The sequence below is a fragment of the Tamandua tetradactyla genome, chromosome 9 (assembly GCF_023851605.1).
Source record: "Tamandua tetradactyla isolate mTamTet1 chromosome 9, mTamTet1.pri, whole genome shotgun sequence".
In the NCBI taxonomy this organism is placed as follows: Eukaryota; Metazoa; Chordata; class Mammalia; order Pilosa; family Myrmecophagidae; genus Tamandua; species Tamandua tetradactyla.
In genome coordinates this window covers 55922569-55935288 of record NC_135335.1, presented here as the reverse complement: position 1 = coordinate 55935288, position 12720 = coordinate 55922569, and the positions used below count along the sequence as shown (strand labels likewise).

Below are 12720 nucleotides of genomic sequence, written 5' to 3'. Positions count from 1 at the left end.
CTTTTCCAACCACTAGCAAAGTGTCTGACATACTAAGCATGCGACACTTAATTGCTGATAATGTGAGAACAATAAAGGTATATTTTAAAGTGCATTAATGGGGCAATGGTGGCACAGTGGCAGAGTTCTCGCCTGCCATGCCAGAGACCTGGGTTCGGTTCCCAGTGCCTGCCCATGCAAAAAAAAAAAAAAAAACAATAATAAAGTGCATTAATGACCCAAGAATTGATTTTTAGACATATATCAGTAATGAACATTGATACAGTAATTATGACCATGGTTAAATATTGACAAAATAAGACATATTTTGTGTGAACAGGAACTTATTTAAGCCTTACCACCACCTTGGCAGGACAGTCTCAGTTCTCATTTTCTAAAAGTGGAAATAGACCCTGAGATAGTTTAGTGAAAACTTCTTTAAAAATACAGAGCTGGTAACACATGAGGCTAATGTTTGAAATTGGACCTTTTAAAATCCTAGAGTAGGCAATCTCACCCATGGTACTCTCCTTAATTTGGTGGTTCTCACTAACCCTTAGTGAATGTGCTATTGACATGGACAAGGGAATGTCCACTTAGGGTGGCTTCTGCAGAGAGAGTCCTCTTCCTTATGACACTGCTGTGGCAGCAGTTGGATGCTGGATTTAATGAGTAGCAATAGGTGTCACCCAAAGAATTGTGCTCAGGACTTTGGAAATTCCACCAGAAGGCCTTGGAAATGAAGGCTGCCCTGCCTGGTGCGGGCTGCGCCTCCTGGAGGTCCTTACCATGTTGAACACGGCCATGGTCAGGATGATGGCTGTGGTGGTCACCGTGAGCGAGACGCGTGGCCAGGGGCGGTTAGCAATTATACCAGATGACTTCAGAAGCCACATGAGAGACGTGGAAGCTTTCTTGCTGCATTGCTGGGTGGGGAGAGAAAGAAAGAGTAATTCATTGCTATTTTATGTGTTCTTTCAAGTTACTTCATGACGATGTTTAAAACCACAAGAAGCACCAATATTTTTCAGAGATGAAAGCTACCATTCTGCCCTGAGGACCCATACCAAGGTCACGAGCTGTATTAACATTACGTTGGCCCTTCTGTTACCAATTAAGGATCCACTGATTACACTTCTATGACAAATACATGATATACTTACTATGTCTTTTAAGATAGACATGAAATGATATTTGAACAAACCCTGGTAAAGGAAAAATATGTCTATCAATTAAAATACTCTGCTAAGTGTGGTGGGTCTCATTTAATTATGATTAAAATGTTACTGGAAGTGGAGCAAATTTATGTAGAAAACAGGCTAACAAGTTTCCTGCCACTCCAGCTGCACTGGTCAATCCTCAGAATACAACTTACAGATGATCTTATGGATTGAATCATGCTCCCCACAAAGATGGGTTCGAATGCTAAGCCACAGTCCTGTGGGCGCAAGCCCATTTGTAAACAGGATCCTTGAAGATGTTGTCAGTTAAGATGAGGCCAGACTGAATCAGGGTGGTCTCAGTCCAGTACAACTGGAGTCCTTACAGGAAAGAGAATTGAACCCAGAAGGAGACAGCCTGGGAGAGAGACATGGGGGGCTGGAGGCAGAGCTTGAGTTTTGGGGATTTTGGGCAAGTTACCACTTCAGAACTTCAGAGAGGGCATGGCTCTGCCAACCCCTTGATGCTGGGCTTCAGTTCTAGCTTCCCAAAACAGGAGATGATGAAGCCCTGCTGCTACTGTCCCCAGCCTGGGGTACCTGTTCCAACAACCTTGGCAGACTCAAATGGCATCTAAATGTCTCCAGGGTGAGGAGAGAGGACTTCACTTCACCCTTCCTCCCACAAGGAGAGGCTCTTTTGACATAGGTGGGATGGTGTTCTTTATGTGATAAGGCTACTGCTCCCTTGCCATTTACTGTGGGCCAGACATAGTCTTGCAGGGCATGAGATAGTAGCCCAGCCGGCCCTCAGGACCATTTCACCACTTCTCTATCACCATCACCCAGGAGGAATCAGAAGCACAGAGAGCTTTACCAGGTGGCAGTAACAAGCCAGTCCCTCCCAGTGCCACATGCTGTTGTGGATATTTAAACATGTTACCTGATGTCTCAAGCTATCCTTCAGTGTTTTCCAATTATCTAAACTTGAGCCTAAATACAGGCTAAAAAGATTGTGGTCAAAAGGCTAAGTGTCTTGGAAACACAAGAAAAAGTCATGATTGCAAAAATTTCCAAAGGAGGAATAGATATATTTGTTTATCCTTTTGACCGGTATTACTGAGTTAATGTCATGGTAAATCTGGTGTGACATCAATAAAACTTAAATAGACATACACTGTAATGTCCTAAATAGAGCACTTTTCTTTCTCTGCTTCTACAGTTTCTAAAAATTCTTCCTTATTGTTAAAAATCTTGTTGACATAAGATCTGTAATATGTTACATGCAGACCCCACAATGATAGGAGATTCTGTGTTACAGGATGAGAGGTGATTAGAAGCACGATAAAGAACCCGGTGGCATGGGTTCAGATGCAGTTTTGTAGCTCCATTGCTGTGAGATTTTCTGCCAATTAATTAGCATCTCTGATTCCAGTTTCCCCACAAAATGGGGATAATAATAGTACCCGCCTTCAGATAAGGTGCTCAGATCAGTGTTTCTGAATGATAGCTCTCCTTGTCATTCTTATGAAGAATACAGAATAATTCTTGGAAGCATTTTATTGATTAAAAATCTAGTTGTTTATGTCTAATAAAACCAAATCAAACTCCTTCTCCCTTCTTCCCGTTCTTTTCCTTCTCTCCCATTCCAGATCCAAGGAGATGAAAAATGTTTGCCTCTAGCACACACCCCCCACTGACGTGGAATCCCAGGCAGATATTCAGGGCATGTTCCTCCATCAGTTTCTCCTGTTCCTTCTCTGATTTCTCTGAGCATCTGGCTAGAGAGTGAGCCAGGACTTCCCCGGGCCCCGCTGGACGTGAGGAGCTGGACCCCTGGCCAGTGGCAGGAGCTGCACTGCACTGGGCTCTGTGAGATGCTCACCTACATTAGGGCTTCTTCCCACGAGCAGGTGCTTCCAGGGGGGCTGGTGGGCGGCATTAAACCTGCCAGCCAATAACGCTCTTTTGCGCGTTATCCAGGTGCCATCCTGCCAGGGGAATTCCACTTGAGAATGTTTGTCATTGTTTACCACATGCTACCTCTGATAACAGTGATATCACAGAACACAATCAAATACATATTCAGAAGGAAAAGCAATGATAAAGTGTAAGGAGCTGAGATTCAAATAGAATGTCATAGTCATTTGCCTCAGATTCCATTAGGAGGGACCGATGACATTTGGTTTGACTCAAGCAAATGAAGAAAATATATATGTGTTTGAATCTTCATAACAAGGATTAGTGCTTTGATTTAAGATAAAAATATTAAAATCAATGTTTTTGTATCTGAACACAAAAATGATCAATAAATAATGAAAACATTAAGAGTAAAAAATACAAAATGTTAATATTTTAGGAGAAAATTTAAATCCAGCTCAGTTTTCATGTCATAATGAGTTAAAAGATCTAATTACTGTAAAAACATAATTTTTGAAATTATAAAAGCAAAACAAATTCCTCCCTTTGTATTCTTTGGATAAAGCATGGTGATAATCTTGCCAAATAGCCATCTTATAGTAATATATGCATTTTGTTCACAGGCTGGTTATTTACTGCAACAGATGTGGGCAGAAGCTCACAGATTTTTTCTTTTTCTGCTCATGTGACTTTCTGAGGAAAATGACAGAGAGAGCTCTGTGCTAGAGGCAGTGAGTTTATGGAATTTGCCCAGGGATTCTGGGATTGGACAGTGGCCATAGCACGTAGGGGCTGGGCTTTTAGTGCCCAAAGGAGAAAAGAAAGCATTGCCTTGGTCTGCATGGGGTGGGAAGCTGGGACTCAGATTCCTGAATAAACCCAGGAGCCTCAAAGAGCTTCATTCCCCATAGGAAAGTCAAAAAGAGCCCCACACACTCAGCGGTTATGCTAAAGAGGATGTTTGTGGTGAACTGTGAATAACAGAAGATCTGAGGAAAGAGTCCATAAAGCATCACAGAAATATAAAAAGATGAAAAGCACTGAAGAGAGGTTGAGACATGGAGAATACAATGACGAGATTAAAAATCCTTCTAAAAAGTGTCTTGGGAAAACAGAACAGACATTCTGGGGAAGAGGCAAAATATACTGGCCAATCTCTGTGGATCTGAAGCAGGACAAGAGTTCTCTAGTGGAAGAAACACTGTTCCAGATGACGAAAAAATCAAAATAAACCTATACTGTAACATAAGGACTCTGATGTCCCTATGTGACAGTGTAAATCCTACAAAAATGATCAGAGAGAAAACACATATTATCTACCAAGGAACAACTATCACACAGAGAGTGGATTTCTCTTGAGTACAACAGAGGTAGAAAAAAAAGGGATAATGCATTCAAAAGGTTAGGAAAAATTTTCATAAATTATCACTTAACGAGGAAGAAAATAAAGATATTTTCATACAAAAAATGCTGTGAGTATGTAACAAGGAAACACTTTAGCCAGTTGGAAATTGAGTCCTGGAAAAAGGAATGGTAGTCTGGGAAAATGGTGAGAAAGAAATAGTTAAACAAGAAGAATGATAAGTAATCTTTGCAGTTTAAATTGAGAAAAATTTAAGCAGTAGTAACATAGCAATGGGAAAAGATGAGATTTAGAGCATGCTCCCTAGAGCTGCTCAACAATAGGATGGAGAGATTAACTGGCTTTGTTAAGTCTAGTGTGTGTGATACATGTTTCCAGGTCATCTCTAAAAGGGCAGACTGGAATATATCGCCTCCAAGTCACTAAAAGGAATAAAGGAGACTAAGTCAACTCTGTCAGTCCAGAGGCAGGGAGAGAAGGAAACGCGAGAGAAAAAGAAAATTTAAAAAACAAAATAACACTGTAGTAGTAATTAGAACACACACAAATGAATTACACTTCTCAGGCAAAAGAGAGAGATTTTTGGGTCAGAGGAAAATAACATAATGCCAGATGTTGTTTACTGAAGGCACGCCTAAAACCTACATGATGACAAGAAAAGGTTGAAAGCAAAAAGACAGAGAAAGGGACACTGCACAAATCCTAACCAAAAGAAAGCTGGCCGAGTTACACTGATGTTAGAGAAAACTGACTTCAAGGGAAAAACACACCTGAGGGTAGAAAGCTTTTCTTTTAGCCAGTATGTGACCTATTATATCTTCAGGATAACCTTGTATTTGTGCTTTCATCTCCGTGTGGAACAAAGCTGGTGGGTGGCCACATATTATCTCTACCGTAAGAAGCAGGTAGAGGTTGTTTTGTCAGTATCAAACCTGAGAGAAACATTTCTTCTGACATTTTCTAGCATTTTCATTTGCTGTATATGGCATATTTACCTTAAAATAATTTGGGGGAGGTATTTTTGGTTGGAGTCATTCTCTCTTATTTGGTACATTCACCTCCAACAGTTACACAAACTTGACCCTAACACAAATATATATTACTATGACTATTACTGCTATATTTGCTGATTTTGATGAATATGTGAACTTGAACAAATTCCTTCTCTTAGTCTTTGTTTCTACTTACAGAAAATGGATTGTTCTGATCATCAAACAAAATAATATATATGCAAATACTTTGAAGCACTTTCATACATGGGAAGTATTTTGCAAAGTATTACTATTAAAAGCACTTTCTAGGATATTTTAGATTCTAAATCCAATTATAAACTAATAGTCTATATTTCCATTTTATCAAATATCTTTAAAAAGACTTCGTATTTTGAAATACTTTAAAATTTTACAGGACAATTATAGAATTAATACACACTCCATACATAAAACACCAACATACACTATTCCTCCAGATAAGCAGATGCATGAATTTTTAACCTTTTGCCACATTTGCCAGGTTAGTCAATCAATCGACCATTCAATCAATCTATTTATCTAGTTTTCAATCCATTTTCTGAATACTTATATACATCATGCTCCTTGAACACTTAATATTGCTATATACATTTCCTAAGACCAAGGTTATTTACTTATGCAACTACCTTAAGTGCAGCTATCAAATTCAAGAAATTCAACATTGATATAAAATTTACAGTCTATATTCTAATTTTTTCATATGTCCCAACAATGTACTTTGGGTCTTTTCTCTTTCCTTATTAGATCCCACCCAGGATCATGGCATTTAATTATTATTGTCTCTTCTTTTGTACTTTCTTTTTTTAAAATTGTGGGAACATATGCATACAAGAATACAACATAAGCTTTCGCATCTCAACCACTCCTGAGTATGCCATTCACTGGGATTAATCACATTCACAGTGTTGTGTCAGCCACACCACCTTTCATTATTAATACCTGCCCATCTCCCTAAACAGAAATCCTAAGTCATTATGCATTAACTTTCCATTTAGCCTGTCACCTTTCCCACCACATCTGGCAACCTGTACTCTAATTTCTGGTTCTATGAGCTTGCATATTTTCTGACATTCTCCTTTTAGTTACAATTGGGCACACACTTGCCACCCTAAATCTAGAATAATTCTTGTTTGCTTTGATACCAACTTGACTTCAACAGTATACACCAGCTATGTTCCTATAGTCTCCATCCACTGACCTTTATGTAGTTCTTGTTACATATTATACAGTTATACATTATGAGTCCCAAACCATTAATTTGTCATTACATTTTACGCATTTGTCTTTTAGATCTTGTAGGATTTAAAAGTGGAACTAAAAACTAAAAATACAATAGTACTGTCATTTATATTTATGCATGCTGTTACCCTTACTGGAGATTTTATTTCTTCATAAGATCTTGATTTATTGCCTGTTGTCCTTTCCTTTCCACCTGCAAGAAATTTCCTTAAATCTTTTGTAGACATGGTTTAGTGGTGACAAACTCCCTCAGCTTTTGTTCATCTGGGAATATCTGAATTTCTCACTTATTTTTGAAAAACAGATATAGAATCTTGGGTGGCAATTAAAAAAAATTTTTTTTTTTTGCTTTCAGCACTTTAAATATTGTCTTTATTACATTATTGCCTTATTGCCTCCATCATTTTGATAAAAAACTGGCATTTAGTCTTATTGAGGCCCTCTTGTATGTTACATATTATTTTTCTCCTGTGGTTTTTAGAATTTTCAGTTAATCTTTGGTGTTTGAACAGTTTGATAAAAATATGTCATGGTGTGGATCCATTTGGGTTTATTCTGCATGGAATTCATTGATTTTGTTGGACATGTAGATTCATGGATTTCACTAAATTTGGGACATCTGTAGTCATTATTTCCTTGAATATTCCTTCTATCCCTTTCTCTCTTCTCCTTTTTGGGTTTTCATAATGCGTATATTGGTATGCTTGATGGTTTCCCACAGGTTCCTCAGACTCTTTTCACTTTGACCCATTTTTTTTCTTTCTCTTCCTCAGACAGGATGATTCCTGGTGTCTTATTTTCAAGTTCACTGATTCTTTATTTTGCCAGTACTGATCTGCTGCTGAATCCTTCTAAGGATTTTAAAACTTCTGTTACTATGGTCTTCAACTTTATTTTATTCCTTTTCATAATTTCCATCTTAGTTGACATTCTTTGTGTTCATCTGTCATTTTCTTCACTGTTTTTAGCTCTTTGTCAGTGTTTTCCTTCAGCCCTTTGAGCCTATTTAGGTCTCTTTTTACAAAGTTTTTGTCCAGTATGTCTCAGGTCTGGTTCTCCTCATAGATGGCTTCTAATGCTTTAATCTTCTTTTCTGCCTGGGCCATCATATCCCGTTTCTTTGTATGTTTTGTAATCTTTTGTTTAAACCTGGACATTTTGCTACATTATTGTATTATCACTATAATTTATATTCTGAGGTGTCTGTTCCTTAAAGTTATATACAGCTAGTGTTATGACAGAGTTTTCCTTGAATGCCAGGAGCCAACAAAAAGAAGAGCAGAAAAAGAAGAGGGGGAAAATCTTAAAAACCATCTTTCTCAGTCTTTGCAGATTGACCTGTGGCAGTGTTCTCCTTCAGAGTTTATCCATACAATGAGTTTAGAGAATAGCTTGAGGCCAAAGTGAAGGAACCTTCCCAGATCTCTCTGTTCATGCTTTTTATCTTAGGCATGTATGTGGCCCTAGGAATTCCTCCATTTACATGAATGTCTCCTCTTCCCTAGGAAACAGTTTACTATGGTCTCAGGCATACAGCCAGCAATCCTTTGCTCCAGGCGGCACGACTTGACTGTTCTTCCACAATGTTCTCTAGGAGAGCTCTGTGAGCAGCCTCCTAAAAACAGGGAAAATTCTGGGATGGCAAGTCTGCAATAGGAATCCCAGTTCAGTCCCTCAGACAACCACCAAGAGAATGGGCCATCCCTCCAAGCTCCCAGTATGTGTACAAGGGTTACTCTGATCCCCCCAGAACTAGGACCAGGGACTTGCACTGGGAACATGGACTGGCTCTGCATTGGATAAAGAAAGGACCACCAGCTGCATCATGAGGTCCTGCCATTTTTAAGTTGCCTTTCTCTTGATTTGGCACTCACCCTGTTACTGCAGTCCTTTAACAGTTCTCTGGAGCTTTGAGTAAGATGTTTTTGCCAGTATTTGCTTGTTGTTCAAAACTTCTGTGGAGGGATGTAGTTCTGATGTTTCTCACGCCACCATCTTGATAGGGTGGTTCTTTCAACTGCCTTTTAAGATGCAGTTACACTTTGTCCAGTTTTAAATAAAATGGAGTAACTGCTGAATATCGAATATTAATGTTTTAGTTTCCTTGGCTGCTCAAGAAATGCCGTGCGATAGGTTAGATTAAACAAAAGGAAATTAATGGCTCATAGTTCTGATGCCAGGAAAAACTCCAAATCAAGGTGTCAGTGAGTTTATGATTTCTTCCTGAAGACTGGTATTCTGGGGTTGGATGCCAGCGAACCTTAGTCCTGGGGTCTTTTGTTACATGGCAATGCACATGGTAGCCTCTCCTGGCCACTCCGTTCTCTTTCTGGGTTCTACTGACCTTTAGCCTCGTGCTTCCCTTTCTCAGGCTTTCTATCCATGCAAACTTCATTCTGCTTTTACAGGATTCCAGTAACAGTATTAAGAGCCATTTTGACTGAGGTAGGCCACACCCTAATTGAAGTAACTTCATCAAAAATCCTACTTACAATGGTTCCACAGCCATAGGAATGGATTAGGTTTAAGAACGTTTTTCTGGGGCACACACAGCTCCAAACCACCATATATAGGAAACTAGATTAGAGAAGAGTAAGGAAAAGATCCTAAGTGAGGCTACCATTACCTACTAATGTGATTTTGATCAATGGAAGTGTAGCAGTGATGAAAAGGCAACCACAGTGCCACACTGTCCAAGAACATGAACACAAACGTCACTGCCTGATGCTAGGCACACAGCTGCTGGTCACTCTATCCACGTACAGCTGGGTGCCCCCTTGACCTGCTCCCAATGATATGGGTTCCAAAGGCTTGATTCCAAGTCAGGCTCCATCCCTGCTCACTATACACCACTGGGAAGTCAGCCTCTCTGAGCCCCATTTCACTGTTTTCAGAATGGGCATTCCCACCGAGGGTTCTGGTGAGGACAAATGAGTTGGCATATATGAACCGCTTAGCATAGTAAATAGTAACTTTTAATATAATATTTATTAATCATAATCCGTGCAGATGTTGAAAACAAAACCACTCATAAGGGTCCTGCAGGCCATAAGCAGTTTGGATAGATCCCAAACATTATTATTACCCATGACCGGGAGCCTTTACAGGCCTTATATGCATCATGACCACGATCATGAGCTAATATTTCCATCCCTATAAAGAGATCTGATTAAAACTACCTAATCCCCAAATTCTACACTAGTTGATTGTGAAGGGAAAGTTTTATTCTAAATCATTGTAAACAGGTATGCTATTAGAATAGTGAAAACTCATTTAAATGCATGGCAACTCTGGAACCCTGGCTCCCTCAGCCACAAAACAAGGGGAAGGTTGTCTCTAGGTTCTTTTCCAGTTCTTGTTAAGGATTCAATCATGTCCCCCACAAAGACATGTTTGAGTCTAGTCCCCAATCTGGAAGATGTGAATTCATTTGTAAATAGGATCTTTGAACGGTATTATCGGTTAACGTGAGACAAACTTGAATGAGGGTGGGCCTTAATCCAATATGCCCGGAGTCTTAATAAACAAAGGAAATATGGACACAGTAGTAGTAGGAGAGAAGGAGATGGAAAGAGATACATGACGATGTGATGGAAGCAGAAACTGAGTTATGGATGGCCAGCAAGCTACCATCAGAATGGCACAGACTTCAGAGAAGGCAAAGTTTTCTCTGAAAACTTTGTCTCCAGAAACTGAGACAATAAATTCTTATTGTTGAAGCCAACTAGTCTTTGGTACTTTTGTACTGCAATCCTGGTAAACTTAACAAGCCCTCAAGTTTATAATTCTGAAATGTTAACCAGCATGAGATGCAGAAAGCAAAGTCTCTCATGACAGCACCTGGCTCAGATGAGCCGAAGGAGCCCTGACCAGCAGAAGGGAACCAGGACAGACAGGAGGCAGCAGGTCACACAGCCTGCCAGAATGCTGAAGCAGGGATGCGGTGATGGTGCTTAATTCAGAGCAAGCAGGAGTTGTGAGCTGGGAAGAAGTCAGGTCTGGGAGATGATAGGGGTGGGGCATTTTCCAAGCACAGGTACCAGAAAATTGCTTTTGGGTGCAACCCAACATTCCTTCAAGCTTCTGGAGATTAAATATTTGCCTAGTGTTTCAAGTGCCCAAAGTATTACAATCAATGAAACAGGGCTGAAGCCAACTCACTGATGATCTTTCCACCTAAAAGAATAGAAAAAGGAAGTCCCAGCAGCTGGCACTAGGGAGATTGGGAGTGGAAAAGGTGGGCTCTTCAGAATGGCTCTGTATCTTCTCAAATCAAAGAGGCAGCCTGATGCATGTCAGAGGCAGGGGATCAGAGGTGAGGTAGATGGAATCAAAGGCTCTCCAGTGATGCCTACATTCTAACCCCTGGAACCTGTGAATATGTAGGTTACGTGGCAGGATGTAGTTAAGGCAGATAACCAGATGACATTGAGGTGAGGGGATGAGGCTGATTATATAGATGGGCCGGATATCATCAGAAGGGTCCTTATAAGTGGAAAAGATGGAGGTAGGAGGGTCTGAGTCAGAGTGAGGCAGTGTAGACTCACTGGCCATTGCTGGCTTTGAAGATCGAAGGGAACCTGGAGAGAATGAGCGCAGATAGCCTCAAGAAGCTGCGAAAGGAGAGGGATTCTCCCCTAGACCTCCAGAAGGAATCTGTCCTAGATTTTAACTCAGTGAGACCCATTCTGGACATCTGACCCCCAGAACTGTAAGACAATGAGTTCGTGTTGTTGTAAGCCACTAAATTTGTGATATTTGTTACAGCAGTGATAGGAAACTCATATAACAGGGTATATAAACATTATTTTAATGCGCTGTTCATTCACAGATTCATTTCCACAGAGCTCCTGTCTTTGATGTTAGGATATGTAGGGTTGGAAAGAGAAAAGGGGCAGTTAGCCTGCGCCTAATTCTGCCTGAGGAGGAGGATGAGGGGAGTCTGTGGGACAAGAGAGGTACTCCACAGAGTTGGATGAACACGGGAAGTTAAAAGAACCTCACGCAAATGATTTAAGAAGTGGTGTCAAGTTAGCAAATGCTTACTAAACACACTTATGGGGCCAGCATTGTGTTGGGTTCTGTGGAAATAGGAAGCAAGCTTAGATTAATTCCTCTCTTGAGGAACTCACTATTTAAAAGAGGAAACAAACATTACACTCACACTAACAATTGGCGATCAAGTGAAATGTTGTATAATCAAGTGCTAAACTATGCAGTACAGATTCTAAGTTACATAGTGCCCAGAGAAGACGCATCCACAGGTGCGGACTCCCAGAGTTTCTGGGAAGGTGAGCCACTGCTGAACCTACCCATGTAGGTAAGCTTGAGAAGCAGTAGACTGGTGGGCAACGGGTGGGGGAGTGAAAGGGCAGAGAAAGGAGCAGTCTGAGCTTCTCATAGAAATAACAATAGCAAGAAAGAAATTCCCTAAAATATTTCCCAGAATATGTTACTGAACAAATGCCTGCATGCTTTTATATTAAAGAGAAAAAAAATCCCATTTCAGTACAACTCTTATTTTTGTGTGCATGTCAATTTTGACCTTTTTTTTTTCTGCTTTGCATCAAACCCAGCTGTAAAATGACCAAGTACTTTAATTATTTATATGTCTTGCACAAAGGGTAACAAAGGCAGAAAGCTTGGAAGAAAATTATCAGTCAGGTGTACCATTTCTTGATTTCCTTTATAAAAGCATTTTACTTTAATTCTTCATACAGAGAATTTAATACCAGTATCTTAGCATTGATACAGCCTAAATGGCATTTAAGCATTCACAAGGTTTAACTTATGTTAATAGATGATAAACCTGAGGTATTAAGCACTCTTTCATCAACTCAATATTTAACCCCTGAATTAATGCAAATAATGGTAAAACTTCACCAAATTGTTAGTTTTCTAAGAGCCGAGGGAATAAGTGATTAGGGCATAGCAGTACTTCTATATGATCACTGTAGAATACTGGTGGTATACTTTTTTTTTCTTTTTTTACTGAATTTGGGGGATTAAATACAAAGCTCTCACAAAG

The 12720-nt window shown here is 39.9% G+C and overlaps 1 protein-coding gene across 4 annotated transcripts in view; it reads right to left on the bottom strand.

Annotated features, from left to right (window-relative positions):
* Nucleotides 1–12720, bottom strand: part of ADCY2 (adenylate cyclase 2) — a 430316-nt gene that overhangs the window by 57746 nt on the left and 359850 nt on the right. For all 4 annotated transcript variants that reach the window (XM_077116823.1, XM_077116824.1, XM_077116825.1 and 1 more), the window contains one exon: nt 768–905. In XM_077116823.1, the coding sequence (XP_076972938.1) occupies nt 768–905 (138 nt within the window). The remainder of the gene's footprint in view (nt 1–767; nt 906–12720) is intronic.